Here is a 19,308-nt window from a genome sequence, read left to right as displayed (position 1 = left end):
TGCCACTTGGTCACGTGGGCTTTTTTACCATCGGATGTTATCGCCGGACGCTCACAGGATTTTCCGCATCATGGAGCATATAATGCTCTCGCACTAAATTAGATTGAAATCCGTGGCCTTATAGCGAAGTACAGGCGTTGGGGTTTCGGCACAATATTCAGAAACTGAAACGTCGACCTTCATTTTGTCCTTTTAAAGTATCTTCAATGTCCTTTTAAAGCATGTAGCTTTCTTTGGGAAATAAGTTACCGCGATTTCCTGTGCTTAACTGTTTTCGTGGGCCGATCCTGAAGCTTGTGTGGTCTAACACAGCCGTAATATCGTCGCGGTGGTACGGTAGCACCGTCTAAAGCGTGGCAGTTTGGGCGAGTTGGTATGTCATGACTTTTTTTAGGCTTGTAGCGCAGCTCAGAACGAGCAAGAAAGGAAGGTGGAAGGGGTAATGAAAAGGAACGGAGAGCAGGGTGAGCGCTAACTTCCAACTCATGGTTTATTTCGCGACTCAGAAGGCTACTTATACACTCAGCGAACCATGCGACATGAAGAGACAACAACACAAAACCAAGCAACAAAAGCAAAAGTAACTATGTGAAAAAAAAAACATATTCAGACAGCCTGTGGCGGCAGTTCGAGATACGCCAATTCATTGCTTGATAACGATAATGAAAGTGAGTTTAGACATGCATCGCCAAGACCTACGATAGCTTTTGTTTCAATGACTTCACTTGTAAGCTGATTATGACTACGACCTATAGTCGGATACAACTTTAGAAAAAAGGGGGCGTTTACACCTCCGAGGCGGGTGCACACGAGCATCCACCAATGGACGCGCACTCTGGACCGACGTCATGCGCCGGACAGCCGGTGACTTCGCCGCTTCGGTCATCTGGGCGGGGCCTCCCCTTTTTTCTAAAGTTGTATCCGACTATAGAATGACGCATTCTTCTAAAACAAGTTCCCAACCACACGTTTTGCAGTGCTGCGCTGGAAACCCCCCAGCTGTAGTACAATTCTTAGCATTGTAAAAATGTTCGCGCAGCCTATCATTCAGACATCGGCCAATGTGATCGACGTAACGTTTTCCGCACTTGAGTCGAAAACTATAAACAACACACTGTGTGCTATTGACAAACTTCTTCTTATGGTTCTTATCACAGCTAGGAGGTGCCTCCTTATTCGTATTAGTGAGCTTGCAAATCCTCATAAGCTTGTTAGGGGCAGGAAACACCACACTAATATTCGCTCGCTTGGCGAGTTTCTTCAGATTATGTGAGACGGTGTGGATATACGGGATAATGCTTCTCCTACTCCGAGTAGTTGAAGGATTATCTTCGTGCCGGTTGTCTTTTCTAAACTCTCTTAGAATCCGTTCAGCCACTGACACTTGTAGGGACACGGGAAAACCAGCCTGCGAAAGCCGTTCGCACTGAGAAGCAAAGCTACACAAAACGGAATGGTGGCACGATTTTTGCAAAGCACTATTTAGGCAAAGGTTAGCAATGCCTCTCTTGACCAACTTAGAATGAGCAGAATGAAACGGAAGAAGTGGTTTGTTGGCACGAGGTTCATAGTACCAACACGTGTGAATATCGGTACAAGCGCAGATCCAAAAACCGGATCGTGTCATTCTGTGGGAGCTCGTGGGTAATATCAAGGGAGGCAAGTTATTCTTATTTTAGAATGCCTTGCCTTGCTTTAGAATGTTCACCGTGGGAAATCCCACGGTGAACCGCGGCGGCATTAGATGGATGCCGTGGCCCATACCCAATAAGTTGACTTTGCACAATTGGAAAATTGAGTTGACCCACATTCAAGACCCACCTGGCCCACTCCCAAAATTTTGATGGCCTACCCTCAAAATTGACTTTTCCCAATTCGAACACAAAACCAAGTGAAAAGTATATCGCACCACCATGGCACCACCATGGCAACACCAGTTTCAAGGTCAGCCGGAGAACACTGAATACAAAACAAATAATCGTCCACATAACTAAATATTTTAAAAACATTAGTCTGATTAAGGTTCACTGACATGGCGACATCTAGGCGAGCTAAAAATAAATCACTGAGGAGCGAGGCAATGCAAGAACCGATGCACACTCCGTTTTTCTGCAAATAGATGGTATCATTCCATGTAATGAACGTTGATGACAAATAGAAGCTAAAAAGTTCTAAAGGTTGGTTACTTGACAGCCCAGTATTATTCTGAAAACGAGTGGCACCAAATTCATCAATCGTATGCCAAATAGCTGACAGCCGGTCATTGTGAGGAATTGAATAGTATAGGTATTTAACATCGACGGAGAAGACTTGGAAACCTCGATCGGAGTCGTCCTTCAAAAAGTCAATCACTTCGTCGGAGTTACGTATTAAAAACGGGCCATTCACGGGTAGAACGGCTAGCTTGGCTTGCAGAAACAGCGCGACAGACTTCTGCCACGTGTCCTTTTCTGAAACAGTAGCCCTCAACGGCATGTCAATTTGCGAAGAGGAGACCACATATAGGACGTGCTGTTTGCGAAGAGGACACCATATAGATTTCTTCACACATAAGAGCTATTCACATAATGTAACTGCATCACCACTGTTGTCGTTGTCCCGTTTTCCTGACACAGTGTGGCACATATGCGACGCTCCGCCGTCAGCCAGCCGCGTATACGTCAATTCTCCACATTGTTAACGAAACGGGCGCCGTCCGATAAAGTGTACGTGAGTACGACACAACGTACAGCGTCTTTTAAAGCTATTGAAGCACGCAGTGAACGATTTCACTGCGTCGTCGAATGTGCCTTTTACATGGATGGCGTTTCTTGTTCAGTATTCCAGCATAGCCGTTGTAGCACTTGTAGCGAAGTGTACATTGAAGTGCATAAGAAGCATCGAGCTGGGGCCTCCGTGACGTGGTGCATGCGGCTACGTTTGCACACGGAGCTAAACTCGTTAGAGAAACTATCGTGCGCTAACTTCGAACGTAAACTGTATAGCCTTGTCCATTTTCTCTTTCACATGAGGCGCCGTGCTTCCGAATGAAAAGTGCCAAGCACTAACCGATGTTTAGCCTGGTGATTGACTACACGTATCCGTTTATATATATTTAAACGACAATATTTCTTGCTATCGTGCTCTCAGTTAAATGCTCTCCTTGCATCTGTGCCGCAGCAAAGCTGACATTGCGCTGCCAATCAGTTACGACGCGATGCATGGTCGGGCGAAGGAAAGAAATGGAACTCGTGAAAACAACCACGTCCGTTTCAGGGGACCGACTTGCTTTAGCAGGCTCTGCTTTTTTTTGTTCACTTTGCTTTGGTATAAGCCACGTCGGAAATTCAACGCGCAACTGCACCCCGTCCCCCCTTCCCCTATTCATACCCACTGTCCATCATTTTCTTTGTATTGTTGTTTTCAATGCGATAGTTCTGGCTTACGCAGGCTCTTGTGGTTAGGCTTTTGAATGCTTCACGCAGTTTTCTATATTGAACTATTAGACGCACACACACGAGCAATCGCTTGCGCGACGAACTATATACTGGTGTCCCGAGGACAACCTCAGAGGCAGCTGAACCCCACATTTCACCTTTCACATCACCGACGTCCGTTTGCGCGGGTAACGAGCCCACCACTTCCGCGCAAGTTACATGCCTCGCAATGCACACAGTGAAACCTTCAGTGACACTATCAAGCAACTGTAGGCTTCGACAAGCCAGTACGGGCAATGACGACAGACTGTGCTCAACGAGCGCCGAGCGTGGCCGCGTGACAATGAAGACACGAGACGCTGTTCGTTCTCCACTTTTCTTCTCTTTCCTTTCTATCCTCGCACGTGCACAGCTAACTATATCCCACGCGTGTCTGTGCTTAGAGGAACTTCTCGGGGAAGTGCGGGTCATTGATGGTGACGCTGGCGTTCCCGTCCACCTGCTGCTCCTCGTCGTGCTGTATGCTCAGCTTGCGGCTCATGGCACTTGTCAGCTTCGGTATGCACGAGCGCGGGATCAGGAACGTGGACATGTTGAACAGGTCCAGGAACACCTTGTACCGGTCGCTGCGGCGCCAGAGAAGCAGAAAGAGTGAACATCGCGAACAGGCGCTGTCGGCGATTTGCGGGACAAAGGAATGATGCGATATGCCAGTTAAATTGTCGAGAATGAAATTGTCAATGAAAAACTAGACGAATATATGTAGAACAACATACAAAAACAGGCTCGTGTATATATATATATATATATATATATATATATATATATATATATATATATATATATATATATATATATATATATATATATATATATATATATATATACTCTCACTCCGTGAGAAAAAAATGGCTGTGGCTTAGGTAAGGTTAAGCCCAGGATGCGAAGCATACTAGCCTTTATTTTAGTTGTTGAACCACTGTTTAGCCTGGTGAACTGCTGTTGCTTGGCTATATTTGGTTCGGCTAGACGAAGAAACAACTCATGCATTACTTCTTCGCCTTCAAGAGTGGAACGCGACAGCGTTCCCGTCGACCCGCCAAGGGGTGTAAGACAATGGGCTACAGGGCAGCGACTACGCGCCCCGCATTGGACGCGGTGAGCGTCGAGCAAAGCAGCGTTCGGCGCGGCAACGAAATGTTTCGCCTGAGCAAGAGACGCACGCCTTAGAAACAGCACGTTTCTAAGGCAACACCGCATTCACTAGAGGCGCTTTTGTACCGCTTTGAAGCGTTGTACTCGTGGCTCAGTGGTAGCGTCTCCGTCCCACACTCCGGAGACCCTGGTTCGATTCCCACCCAGCCCGTCTTGCAAGAGTTGAGCCAAAGCCACTTCTCCTCTGTCGTGACGTCACGGTGTCACGTGATTTCATGGTCACCGCCGCGCCTGAGGAGCTGGGTTGAGCCCTCGTAATATGCTTCGCATAATATCTGTACCGATTCTTTACAACACTGTACGAGACAAGAGACGTATGACGAATGCTCTGATCACTCATGGTCGGGTCACACCGGTATAAGCCTATTCGCAGCTGCAGTGGCTCCTGAAGCACAATTCTTTGGGAAAATTGAGGTCTCACGGATCTGTTTCTTCATGTATGTTCCAATAACAATTATGTCCCTTTTATTCGACAATAAACGAATAATCGTAAATTTATAATATTTTATTTTCGAATCTAATACGAGCCAATAAACAAATATTCTTTGATTGTGGCACTCGAAACGCTGAGTATTCGCGCACCTCTATTTCCGAGAATAGATGCAGTTGCTGATTTCGCCAGCCGGGAATCATTATAACACTTACACTGTAGAGTAATTTACACCCATAAAAATGAAAAAAGGGTGTAGATATGCTTATAACCCGCACCCTTACACCCCGTAGTGGGCGAATTATAGACAGATTTACACGCTTTGTCACATTTAAAGGTGTAAATTATTCGACCTTCCTGATCTCTCGTTTACGTTCGGCACTCCCTTGACGTACATTCGCGTCTCCCGCCTGGGCCGCCAACACGTGAAGGGACCGCGCTCTGCCGCCCGCGACTCGGCGTCGGATCCAATACCCGTGTCACATGGCCACTTCCGTTCGCGATGGAGCTCGATCCGGGTCGGAATTCTCGACCGCGATTGGCTCCCGATCCCTCAGCTTGCGCGATAACGCCAATCCTGAGCGCACGTTACGATTAAGGCCAAACTACAGGTACGCTTACCGGCGCGTGTGTAAGCTCGCGCCCATGCGTTTGCCGCGTTTCACGAGTAAAGTATCTTGCACGCGACAGCGACAAGCGACGCGATGGAGACGGCTGTCGCGTTCGCTCGTCGCCTGCAAGTTGCACCCCATGCGAGCGACGACTTCGAGCGACGTCTCCCCAGTGTTGCCGGTATGAGAGCAGCAATATAGGCGCCGAAACTAGCGTGACGCGTGCTTTATTAACTTAAGTTGATGTATTTTACTGTAAAAAGCAGCATAAAATATTTCCGAAAGTCTTGCAGTAGGTTCTTATCCTTGCACCTATAAAAATTCAATCGTTTGCTCGTTCCGTGCGACAATCGGAAGTACTGGAGTTTTGTACATGCAGTTCCGGCTTTGCGCTATTGGTTAGTCGCTCATAGGGCTTCCGGGCGACGAGCGACGAATTCTAGATTTGCAAAACCGAGCGATCGCGCGACAAGACCGAGCGATCTGTTCAAGCGACGGCCCGATCCGTCGCGCGAACCCGTCGCTCGTCGCTGTCGCGCACAAAATCGCGCTGATGGGGTTTAGCCTTAATGGCGGTTTGAACCTCGAAGACGCGCGCCGGCGAGCGCCCGCATGGACAACTATCTTCGGCTTAGTATACTAGACATCCGTTAGTTAGCCTTAGTATAATAGACATCCGTTTCGTAGAGCACCGACATTTACTATTTGTCTGGAGAAGATACCAGCCGTGGTTGCTCAGTGGCTATGGTGTTGGGCTGCTGAGCACGAGGTCGCGGGATCGAATCCCGGCCACGGCAGCCGCTTTCCGATGGGGGCGAAATGCGAAAACACCCGTGTGCTTAGATTTAGGTGCACGTTAAAGAACCTCAGCCGGTCGAAATTTCCGGAGTCCTCCACTACGGCGTGCCTCATAATCGGAAAGTGGTTTTGGCGCGTAAAACCCCATGATTTAATTTTTAAGATGTCGGGGCCGCACCATGGCCGCACTTCGACGCGAACGATCTGTCCTGCCCCATCGCGCGCCGGAAAGTGCAGTTTGGCCTTACATTGTAGAATATGTTGGTGCGATCGACAAGTGGATTATGGATTTAAACATCAGTAAGTGCAAACTAATGCGTGTTCCTCGCACAAACGACCACCTCCCAGTTTATAAACTTAAGAGTACTTACTACACTTGAACAAGTTTCGTGCAATCAATATCTTGTAACCAATATAACGCCTGATCTAACATAGAAAGCTCACGTCACCGTAAAAACTAATAACGCGAACCGAATGTTATGATAGTTACGTTGAAATTTCAGTCTCCAACTTTACTAATATTGCTTCTTTATGTAACATTGGCACGCCCCAAATTAGAATATACCTCTGCTGTTTGGAATCCTGATCGTGATAACCTTATTAATGCACTTGAACTGGTTGAGAACAACGCAACTCGTTTCATACTAGCCAATTATCCTCGTACGTACAGGCGCCCAAATTACATCCAGGGTAGCGGCAATGAGAGCCGGTTTATCACTGTCCCATTTATCGCTACGCAGAGAAGTTTTTCACTTATGCTTATTTTACAAAGTTTACTATCATGATCATATACATGCTGAGCTCATCTCTGTGCCTACGCACCTTTCATCGCGGGTTAACCACATTAGCAAAGTTGGGTGTACATCCTTTCGCACGAACACATTTCTACACTCTTTCATCCCGAACACTTCACGTGACTGGAACCACCTTCGATCCCGCCAATCTTGTTTCTATCGCGGAGCATGCTTTGTTCAGACAATGTTTATTTGCATTTTTTTCATTTTAGCTAGCTGTGCCATATAGCGGGTCATTTTGTTTGCATCACGCGGTTTTTGTTTCATTGTTGTAATTTCTGGTTGTATTCTGCCTCTATAGTTTCTGCATTACCGTTTTTTGTTTGTATAACGTTGTATAACTTACCGTTCCTTTGTAACCTATTCCTCTCTACAATGCATTTGCGTTTGAGGGTACAATAAATAAATAAATAAATAAATAAATAAATAAATAAATAAATAAATAAATAAATAAATAAATAAATAAATAAATAAATAAATAAATAAATAAATAAATAAATAAATAAGTAAATCGTGGCCGCGAAATTTGATCCCCATTCGGGCTCGATCGCGACCGAATGTGCACCGTGTGACACCCGTAGTTATGAGCTCCCACTGGCATCAGAGTGGAATGACTCGCAACCCAACCACGTGACAAGCTCGGCTGTCACGGCGTGTCCTTTGAGCGCCTTCTCTCTCTGTTTCGAGTGTTGCACATCGTGTTTGACAGACTGGACGCCCGCTATTGGAAACAGAGGATTCTGGCTCAGTGTAGTCACAGCGGTCAGGGCAACGAAGGCACCGTTTCTCCGGTTCCCGAAGTCTACAGACATGCACGACAGACTTCGGCAATATTCTGTGTAATCTCAGGACAGTACGCGAACGTTACAATTCTCTTCGATTCTCTCAATTCTTTTTCTGTAACGTTACCTCCTCCCTCTGGGTATAACGTAAATTTCAATGTCGCCCTCTCTTAACGGAAATACATAACTAGTACTACAGTAGCTGTAGCCGCTAAGTTTAATAGCTTAATACAAAATCCTGCAGGTTTGAGTACTACGCTGTATCTGCGTTATAGGTATCACATCATCCGGTACAGTAGCCTTCCAAAAGCTCAGAAGCGCTCTCTTGGCTCTTTGCATGCAGGCCTTCCGAGACCAGGATTCCAAGGTCTTCTGTACGCCACCTATACCCCATCACTCTCACTCTCTTTCTGCTGCTGTTGTATGCTGGCCAAACACTTGCACTGTGTCGGCGCGCGCACTCGCGTCGCAGATAGTGTGTCTGTTTTTTTTTTTCGTCGGGGAAATTTTCACGACGTCATTGAATGCAATTGTAGTAAAGCTCGACACCTGAGCGTAGACCGGAGGTACTGGTAGCCAGAAGAACCGCCCGTGCCGAACTGCTGCGATCCGATCATTCGCTGAACCATCTGCACGTGGTTGTCTGGAGAGGGGAGGGTCAGAAAAGAGGCGAGTACAGAGGTGATTACAGTTGCACTCTCAAGGCGTTCTGCCAAGTTTTCGCGCACTAACCGCATGTAAAACGGATCACAACAATTACGCTGATATAATTAACAGCGTGAAACAGGCGCGCGGGAAACGTGAAAGCAGTACACGGAACACAGCGCCTCTCACAGCTCGAAGACATTTAGTACACATTCATCGACTAAATAACGAGACTAAGGAAAGGGTGAATCAAAAGCCGAAAAGCGCACTTGACACGTGTGGGCCACCAAGAGTAGTCAACTATCACGCCCAGGATACACCGAACACATTCCTGCGAACATTCGCTGAGTCACTAGCCCTTTAGATAAGAAGTAGATAAGAAATCAATGTCTTTGTCCGCTAGAGAAGGGAAGGATAACCATTTCGACCCTTCTCTTTCCAGGTCTCCAAGAAGAACGTGTTTTACTTCATGGCAGCTTGACCATGACAGCGGGAAATACTCGATGTTTCCTGTCTCGTTGCGACAAATATTTTGATTGTGTAGTTGGGGTCGCAAACGTCATGCTTGATATTTTTTTTTCTATATTTCTATGTCGGACATTTTCTTTAAAAGCGAAAGAAAAGACAAAGGTAAAGTAGATATCTACATTTAACTGCTGGCCGAGAATCGACATCTTATTTAGCTTCACCGAGATTATTTACATTCGTTCGACTGTAGCCAAATGGTAGCGCGTGTGAGCATTTATTTGGCATAGGTGTACTCAGAGGCAAAGCGACGCCTGAGTTAATCGTTTATATTGAATTTTACAGCGACTTGACGCGTGCTATTTGCGTCTCCCATCACTAAGTGAATGCCCCTCCTCTTGAAACGCCGAGGCAGATTGTAGTGCACGCGATTCCTCCGGTACACGCACGAGCGCAGCACTTACAGCGCCACTTGGTCAAGAGCGAGTCGGTGTCCATGAGAAGCGTGAGCAGATAGTAGGGCTGGTGGAAGCGCGGCTGGTCGCGGTACAGGAAGATCATCATGGCGCCCTTCATGGCTTGGTGGCTCAGACGACGCTCGCCTGCGCACGCACGCATTCATCCTTATAAGGACGTTGGCGGAGTGAGAGAGAGGGCACACGGTCGCTGTTGTGGATAACCTTCGTGTTTGTCATAAAACGGGCTCTCTAACGAGTACACAAAACGGGATATAGTTAGGTTATAGCGTATGTTATGGGGGTATTGCAGGTACCGGTGTATGGATGCCGAGTGAGTGAGTGAGTGAGTGAGTGAGTGAGTGAGTGAGTGAGTGAGTGAGTGAGTGAGTGAAAGCAGATGAGTGAATAGGTGAGTAATTGGGTGAGTAGGTGAGTGAACAGGTGATGAATAAGTGGGTGAGTGAGCTAGTGAGCGAGTGAGTGACACTAATTTGTTTTTTTTTAGTGCTCATGCGGTGTACTACTGCAGTGGGTATATATACCTGCATATCGGCGAAAAAAAAATTGGAGGACGCTTAAGCTTCGCCTTCAAGAGTGGGACGCGACAGCGTTCCCGTCGACCCGCCAAGGGGTATAAGACAATGCGCTACGGCACAGCAATCACTTACGATGCGCCCACCTATCACGCGGTGAACGTCGAGCAACGCAGCGTTCGGCGCGACAACGAAACGTGCGCCTGAGCGAACGAAACGAACCAAAGAACTCGGTGTCTCGGAGGGAAAACGATCTACGCCGTGATCGGCACGGGCAGAGAGATAGATAGTAATCTAAACCGGAAGCACGGCGAAGCGTCGTCAGGGGAAAGGGAGTCCCGCGACGCGCCTGGCAGCGGTCCCAATGCGCGCGCGGCGCGCCTCCTGTCGGGGCAGCGCCGTACATTGAGAGGAGGGGGTCTTCTGTGTTTGCCGCAAGATGGCTCTGCGTGTGCGGAAAGCGCAAAAGAAATGCAGCGGAAACGCACTTCGCAACTCGTGTAATTGTGACTTCTGTACGTTACATGTTCATAATTACCGATATACACCGCAGTATAACTTTCCACGGCTGGTTTCGAAGGCAACACCGCATTCACTAGAGGCGCGTTTGCACCGCTTGGAAGCATCGAACTCGTGGCTGAGTGGTAGCGTCTCTGTCTCACACTCCGGAGACCTGGGTTCGATTCCCACCGGGCCAATCTTGGAAGTTGCTTTTTATTTATGAAGAGCGTGCCGTGATTTATCGCTCACGGTCAACGCCGCCGACGCCGACACCCGACGCCGACGACACCGGCTTTTCTGCGACACGAGCTCCTTAACGCTATCGCGTTAAAAAAAGCAGACGATAAGCTGTCTTTCCACTTGATGTTCTCTATCCACAACATTGAACAATAATATTCAGTGAGAAATATTCAGAAACTTGCCTCTAATTATTAATGTGTTTTGTCAAAAGTATATGCAGTGGAATTTGCTTTAATTGCTGTAATTGATGTATGCACAAGCACAGCTTCTTTCCGAGAACCATGGAAGAGTGGAATTGCCTGCCGGACAGCATCAGTGGTTCCGATAACTTTGCAAAAGAGCTGGAACGTACTTTCACATGATTATTCCATTTCCAAAGTTTTTATTGTTTTTGGTTCTGTATTGTCACGATCTTTCATTTGTCATACAATGTCTGTAATCCGCTTGTCAATTAGTGTACAACCCCTCCTGCTTGGGCCAGAACAATGGCCTGCAGTATGTGTAAACAAATAAAAGCAAATAAAAATATGATACGATATAATATGTACCAGACGTCACGCTTTGCACCTTGCTTATAGACAAAGGGCGCGGCGACATGTCACGGAGATGCGATGGCACTGCTGTGTCTGACAACGCTCACAGCACGTGGCGTCGCATCTCCGTGACGTCTATATAAGCAAGGTGCAGAGCGTGACGTCACGAAAAATGCTGCCGATTTCGGCGCACAAGTGGCAATGCATGACATGTACGTGTGAGTTCGCGGTTCCACCATCGGAAAAGCTCTCACTGGCGTCACTTTCGTCGACAGCGGGGCAAGTTTTCAAAGTTCTTTTTCGTCAATGCTTATTGTTGATCGCTGACAGCTAGGAAGACGTGGAGAGTCGTTGCACGCATTTTTCATTTCACTTATACGCCAAGTGAACAGTTTATGTTGTCCCTTTCATCCTTTTTGCCTGTGTTTCTAAGCTTGCTTTTAGAAGGGATGAACCATGCGTCACAGCGAAATTTTCTGGCTACATAGATGTTCCTTTTGAAAGACAGATTCTCTACTTATCAAGAATGATTTTGCTGTGTGAAATTTATTGCGAACATATTGAGCTGGTGGCTGGCTCGAATCACAGTAAGGAAATCACAGTCTGTAACTGTTCTGAAATCCCCTGCCTAAGAGTGCTTAAGGAAATGCTCTCGCGACAGTGTCAGCGAGAACGAAGCATGTGCTGTCGACCCATATAAAACAGTAATGTTAAGGGAGGCGCCGTCGGTATCTCTTCCAGGCTGACCTAAATTGAACGAATTAAAAGTAAAGCAGCGCCAACAAGCGACTATGACCTAACATCTCCCAGGAAGTACACAAAAAAGAGTCTGCTTAAGCTTAAAGACGAGAGCATCGGGGTCTTGTGAAACCCTCTGTTTGCGAGACTCGTCTGGAGCATCAGACTTCTTGCGCGCATACAGGAAGAAATGTGAACGGATCACCTCTAGAAAGCAGGGCGTTGTGCTTGTTAACGTCGAAGAGACTGTCGAAGGTCTCCTGTAAAGGCAGAAATGAAGGCAGAGAATGTATTAGAGTGGGCACTGGCTGTCACATTGCGAGAACAAAACACAACATTAGTGAGGGACGGAGGGATTAGGTCGTTTAGACGACACGACAAAAATCCCACAAAAAGAGAAGAGCGGAGTGCGAGCGACGACTACATTTCTTTTGCTCACTTATTTATTTTGAACTGGTTAAACTGCGAAGTTTCTCGCGCGGCAGATGGTGGGACATTTCGCAACAAACAGGCAGGAGAACGCGTCCCAGACAAATGAATTGTTGATCCGATCCTCTGAAACCCACGCGAACCCCTGCTTGGCCTTTATGCAGAGTGATACATGCCTAACAGTGCAAGGAACATTTCACTGTTTTTTCTTGGAGCTTAGCTTCCAAAGGCAAACCTTAAAACGTCTTAAAGTTGTACATGTCGTTTAAACTACACGTCCGCTTAGTTTGTCTAAAGACGAAATTAGGTAAGTTGGTCTGCCTTGGATATGCAGTGAGTGTCATAAGTTTGGTAGCCATTGCATGCGTAAACGGGCCTGTAGAGTCATCAATAAATGTGAATTTAGGTAGCATAACTTGTCAATAGAATATTTTCGCAGACCGCTTCGCTTTCCTACCGACTTATAATTTCGGCTGTGTGAAGCCTATTCGCAGTCAATAAACAAAGTTCGTTGAGAAATCTGTACTTTTCCAGGTCTTTCAGGTTGTTTGCGGTAATTGCGCAAATGTTTGTCGGCAAAATGTGCATAGCCACAATTCAACAAGCAATTTATAGACAACCTAGAGACATAAGAGGAAAAACATGCGTAGTATTTCAATTATAGGACGCGTAAATAAACTTTTACGATTGGCATCGTCACGTCCTTGAGCACCTACAGAGCTGCCGTTGTCGCAAAAATCCAAAGCTTTCGAGCTTTTAAGACGCACTTCCGTTTCCTCACATTATTTTGCCCTTCTACTATTAGAAGGGCAAAATGTTTTCAATATTTTGCCCATTATTGCCCATTTTGCCCATTTTGTCGTGCAGGGAAGAGAACGATGAAGGTGCCTCGGGAGAAGAAGGATGAAGACTGGCTGCTGCTTGGACGTCATTTCTATCTCCTTTTTATGCACCTAATTGAACCATCCGATTCTTGGCCAATCCCCCACTGTGGGTATGTGCCACGGCCACTCAGGACAACAACAACAACTCCTGTAAGTACACACTCGTTTGCATCTGTGCGCCTGCCGCTTTCCTGTATCATTTTGGTGGAAGTATTTGTTATCTTGACGGCGTGAATGTATTTTCGCCGACCTTTAAGAGTCACCTTCAGCGCCTCGATACTGTCCTCTCTGTCTTTCGCGGTGCTGGCCTTCAGATGAAGTCATCGAAGTGCCATTTTGGCTGCCGCGACATCATTGTGCTCGGACATCTCGTGAACGCTGCAGGAATACAACCTGACACGGAGAAAGTACGCGCTGTGCGCAACTTTCCCGTTCCATGTTCAGCAAAAGATGTCCAAATGTTTATGGAATTATATTCATATTTCCCTGCTTTGTGAAAGGATTTTCTGATATCGCTCGTCCGCTCACCGACATTGTCAAGAAGTATGCGCCCTTTTCTTGGGGACTACAGCAAGCGCAAGCCTTTGCTACCCTTATTGAGTGGCTAACAACGATTCTGTCTCATTTTGACCCCTCGGCTCCCACTGAAGTACGCACAGACGCGAGTGGTCATGGCATCGGCGCCGCGCTCGGCCAGCGTCAACGGGGTCAAGAGTGCGTCATCGTTTACGCCAGCCGTCTTCTTCCTCGCCCAACCGAAATCACTCAATCGCAGAACGTGAATGTTCAGCGCTCGTATGGGCGGTCGCCAAATTTCGACCCTACCTGTTCGGTCGCAGTTTCTGCGCCGTAACTGATCACCACGACTTTTTGTGCCTCTCCTCTCTGAAGGATCCAACAGGACGCCTCGCTCGTTGGGCCCTACGCCTGCAAGAATACACCTTCTCCATCGCGTGTAAATCAGGACGCCTGCATGAAGAGGTCGACTGCCTGTCCCGCGATCCTGTGGATCCACCGGACGTCGCAGATGCTGGATCGGACATTTGGATTCTTTACATCTCCGACTTGCTCCGTATCGGTGCCGAACAATGCCGCGATCCCGTCCTTCGCATGGACCGCCTCGCCGGCCTTTCCCTCCGTATGTTCACCCTCCACGATGAGACTTTATATCGTCGCTGCGTCCGCCCTGACGGTCCCGAGCTCCTGCTAGTCGTTCCAAGGCACCTCCGACCCCCCATGCTCCAGCAGCTACACGACGCTCCTACAGCCGTTATGTTGCTACTTGCGATCTGTGTCAGCGCCGGAAGACGCCTGCATTACCTCCTGCATGCTGGTTTCCTTCAACCTATTGACGTCCCCATGGAGCCATTTTTTTCGTGTGGGGCTCGACCTACTTGGCCCTTTTCCTATTCCTACCAGAGGAAACAAGTGGATTGCAGTGGCAACAGATTATGCTACAAGATATGCCATTACGCAAGCAATTCCAACCAGCTGCGCGACAGATGTCGCCGACTTTCTGCTACACGACGTAGTCCTACGCCACGGTGCCCGTCGCCAGCCACTTACGGATCGTGGCCGTTACTTCCTATCGGAGGTCGTCGATGATCTGCTCCGCTCATGTGCTACCGAGCACAAAGTTGCTACCGCGTACCACGCTCAGACGAATGGCTTCACCGAATGCCTTAACAGCACGCCAACTAAAATGCTTGCGATGTACGTTTTTCACGATGACCGTGACTGGGACGTCGCTCTGCCATACATCACTTTTGCTTATAACTCGTCTCATCATGACACCGCCGATTTTCACCGTTCTGCCTTTTGTTTGGGCGCGGCCATGCATTACCCATAGACACGTTACTTCCCAACAAATTACAGACCCTAACTGCTAACACCCGTGATGCTATTGCCCTGGCCGCCCAGTCCCGACAAATCGCTCGTGATCGCCTTACTGCCTTGCAAGGTTCCCAAAAGTGCCGTTAAGACCGTCGACACCGAGAAGCCCATTTTCCCCTTGGTAATCTTGGGCTTCTCTGGACACCATCGCGTCGTGTCGGATTGTCCGAAAAATTCATTTGACGTTGCTCTGGTCCGTACAAGATCTTGTGCCAAATCTCTGACGTGGCATTCAAGAGTGCACTGGCAGGCGAGTCTTCGATGCCTCCCGACATAAGCAGCGATGTTGTTTACGTTGCTAGACTCAAGCCCTATGTACCCGCCTTACTTGATGCTCCATAGCCTGCACCTGGACGGAACTGCCGCCTGGGAGAGTGATATTGCGGGGAAGAGAATGATGAAGGTGTATTGAGAGAACAAGGACGGAAGACTGTGGCTGCTGCTTGGGCGCCATTTCTATCTCCTGTAAATACACACCCGTTTGCATGTGTGCGCCATGCCTCTTTCATGTATCAATATATTTCTTCTTTCTGTAGTCGTTTTATGTCTGCAAACATAATAATAATCCCAATCATAATTATTTCCCGAAAATCGGAGCACCAGACAAGACACAGGAGCCCTGAATCAAGCCCTGGTGACATGAGGTGTCATTTGCAGAGTAACTTTGCACTTTTGACGGAGAGTAGACATTGTGCCTGAGCGAATTTCTCATGCTGTAAATTAGCAGACCGTGCGGGCTGTCAACGTGCTAGCGTTACAAATCATCTTGAACGCATGCGGACGTCTCCAATGCTCCAGCACCACGTTACATGAGCAAAAGAATGGAAGGTACGCATAACGCACAATTACTGCGTTCTTGAAGTTGCCGCTACTTACAAGCGTTGCCTAACACGTCGATTTTGACGGTATAGGACACAGGCACGCGCTGAATTACTACCACGCATTATTTTTTTAATTTTCTACTTGCGCGTGTTGAACAGTAAGCAAAAAAAAAAAGTTGACCTCGCCTAGAACCAATTATGGTGAGATAAACTTGCAATACACCTCGCTAATCTAACTATTCGTTGCGCGCATGTGTGAAATAAAGATCAGTTGGAAGTGATTCGGCGCTTATATCTGCCCCATCCTATTTGCTACGATGATACACCGTCAAATTGCAGTATACCAGCACAATGAAACCGCCACCTTGTCGTCCCTAACCGAGCAGGAACGCAAAAACATTGCTCTGTTTACATTGCACAGCGCCGCTCAAAGACAGGAAACAAGGATGCATAGAAAGGCAGGGAGGTTAACCAGAGGTAATTCCGGTAGGCTCCCTGCACGGGGGGAAGGTTTAAGGGGGATAAAAAGAGAAACAGTGGAAGGGGGGAGAGAGAGAGCACAAGCAAATAGCGCACACTTGAGTGCGGTAGTGAGCAGTGCTCTTACATCTATCACGAAGGCCTGTAGACTATGCGTAGACCGTTTACATAGCACCTGGGTGGCGCGAATACAGCCTTCTGTGCGGGTTTTCTTTGGGAGCCCTGTATAGAGCACTCTCAAACGCTCTATGTGGTGTCCCAGCTAACGCTAGTCAAGCTGTTAAAAAACGACTAAAAGAACATGGTGGAATATACACTCTTAAAGACATACGATGATTGGTCGTCACAAGTCTGACGACCGCACACCGCGGGTGTTAAGATTGTATATTGAACCGTGTTTTTTAAATCTTTTTCTTTTCGTTGAACAGCTTGGCTAACGTTAGCTGGGACACACGGTATATCAGAGAGGCGTGTGGACGTATGTGCACGGGAAAAAGAAAAGTGATGGGTGAGCATGGTGACTCGGCCTTGTTCTCTGTAGCATCGCTACATATCGTGCTGCGAATCACCACGGTCATGGTTGTCATCATCGCCCCATTTGATAAGTGACGCTCTAAATGGAACTGTCAGCAAAATCGTACCCGTTTCTTCGCCACACTGCTTAGAACAGCGTCGTTGTTGTCAGCCTGTAGAAAAAAAGAAGAAAACAAACTATAATCAACAGAAAACGTGTCTGTCAGATAGTGTTCAATCAAACAGCTAGGCACAACATGAACGAGAAGTGAGAAGGAAGGCCATTGCTAGACAGACTATACTTAGAAATGAGGTGAGAGAGGCAGTGAGGTTAACTGGAAGAGAAAGATACTGCTTGCTACCCTACACTCAGGAGTGTTCATCTTCATCATCATGAACCACAATAACAACAACCACATAATTATAATAATAATAATAATAATAATAATAATAATAATAATAATAATAATAATAATAATAATAATAATAATAATAATAATAATCCCAGTAATAGCTACGGCGTCTTCGCACTGGTGCATTTAAAAACTAATACGCACGACAAGATGCACAGAGAAGACAAATGTGGCACAAAAAAAGATACGCGGTGATAGACACCAATTTTATTGCGATTGCAATTATATGGACACCCCAGGCATATATATGCCGTCGCCGTCGCCGTGATGTTCTGTGTAAAATCCAAGAGAGATAAAATCGTCGCCGCGCGCCGTATGGTGCATGTGCGATTGAAAGCGTGTGAGGGTGGGCCGACGATTGTGGCTCAGTCTTGCACGTGCAAGGGAGGAAAGCCGGAAGTGCGCCGTCTTCTGTCGTGCGCAAGCCAGCGCGGAGAGGGATGGAAAGGGGGGGGGGGGGTGGCCTTCTCCCCGGCGGCGGCGGCGGCGGCTGTGTTTGGCGCGGCCGTGTGGACCCTATCTTGAAAGCGATCGGCGATGGGCACAGCGTGCGCCGAGTGCAGATAGATTCGCGTGCGCTGTGTTCTCGTCGCTTAGTTCGCGTTGAAGCGAGAGGCAGCACGAAGGTCAATTCGCTCGCTGCTGCTGCCGCGCTTCCTCACTCCAGCGTATTGACAGCGAGTGTGCGCGGTCATCTATTGAGATGTGTTGATGTTTGCTTGAACACGCGTGACGCCATGCTTGTTAATTTAGCTAATAAGCAAACGCTTACCAGTTTACACGACCGATAACTATACCATCGTTACTTCGTATAGCTGTCTACTAATTTGCTATCGCAATCGGAGATCGCAAGAGGCGGCGCGTAGTTGCAGGCGTCACCCACGCGCTGCGTCATCGCGATCTCCCGATTAGCGAGGCAGTCGCGTCACACAATGTACAATGTGCCGCACTTGCAATGTGCCGCACGACAGATTGTCCGCGCCAGCCACGCTACTCACAGCATTCTCTTCCTAATATAAACCGTGTACCTATATAACCATATTATATTGACACGCATACGTCTTTCACGTGTAGAGCTGCGCTCACATTTCGAATGAGGAAGTATCGTAATCAACGGTGATCTTTTTTTTTGTCGTTGGGTAAGCATAGAAATGCTTATATATTTAATAACTTTATGGGACGTCCGCACTTAACGGGGACAACACGTGTGGCATGCCGCCGGTGGCAGAACGCGCAACTACTCGCATGGCCCGCCCCGGCAGGCAAGCTATTCGTTCTCAGCTGCAATCATTGCGGCAGACTTCAGCCGCAATGTGCCTCGAGCGGCCTATCGCGCAGCAATGTTGCGTGCATTTGCGGGCCTCTTTCCCGCTCGGAAAAAACTGTAGCATGTAGCACGTATTGAGCTACAGAAAGCCGTATCGGGAGTTTTTCATGTCGCTCTGCAATTTTCTCCTTCACACTTTTAATGTAATTATAATATCTGAGAAGCTGATTAATTAATAAGAATGAAATGAAATGAAATGAAAGTTTATTTTCCATCTTGTAATGTACAGATCTTGTAAGATACAGATGGAGGGGTGGAGGAAAAAAAGCTGTCCATTGAACAGCTTGACAAGTCCCCCATCCCTCATTTGGGCAGAGGCAGCATCACATTCTTTCATTCAAATATACGCATTTACACCGTACATACATAATTTTGCACATCATATACAT

At 47.4% G+C, this 19,308-nt stretch overlaps 1 protein-coding gene across 8 annotated transcripts in view; it reads right to left on the bottom strand.

The window, feature by feature from the left end:
• Positions 1-465: 465 nt before the first annotated feature.
• v (Tryptophan 2,3-dioxygenase vermilion) overlaps positions 466-19,308 on the bottom strand; it is a 165,014-nt gene continuing 146,171 nt past the window's right edge. For all 8 annotated transcript variants that reach the window (XM_070535054.1, XM_070535051.1, XM_070535055.1 and 5 more), the window contains 5 exons: positions 17,308-17,352; positions 12,365-12,419; positions 9,621-9,758; positions 8,596-8,689; positions 466-4,042 (listed from right to left, as the gene is read on the bottom strand). In XM_070535054.1, the coding sequence (XP_070391155.1) occupies positions 3,856-4,042; positions 8,596-8,689; positions 9,621-9,758; positions 12,365-12,419; positions 17,308-17,352 (519 nt within the window). In that variant the 3' untranslated portion in view covers positions 466-3,855. The remainder of the gene's footprint in view (positions 4,043-8,595; positions 8,690-9,620; positions 9,759-12,364; positions 12,420-17,307; positions 17,353-19,308) is intronic.

Source organism: Dermacentor albipictus, chromosome 3 (assembly GCF_038994185.2).
Source record: "Dermacentor albipictus isolate Rhodes 1998 colony chromosome 3, USDA_Dalb.pri_finalv2, whole genome shotgun sequence".
NCBI classification, from domain to species: domain Eukaryota; kingdom Metazoa; phylum Arthropoda; class Arachnida; order Ixodida; family Ixodidae; genus Dermacentor; species Dermacentor albipictus.
Note: the sequence above shows the minus strand (reverse complement) of the source record. Positions and strands in the feature narration are given on the sequence as shown.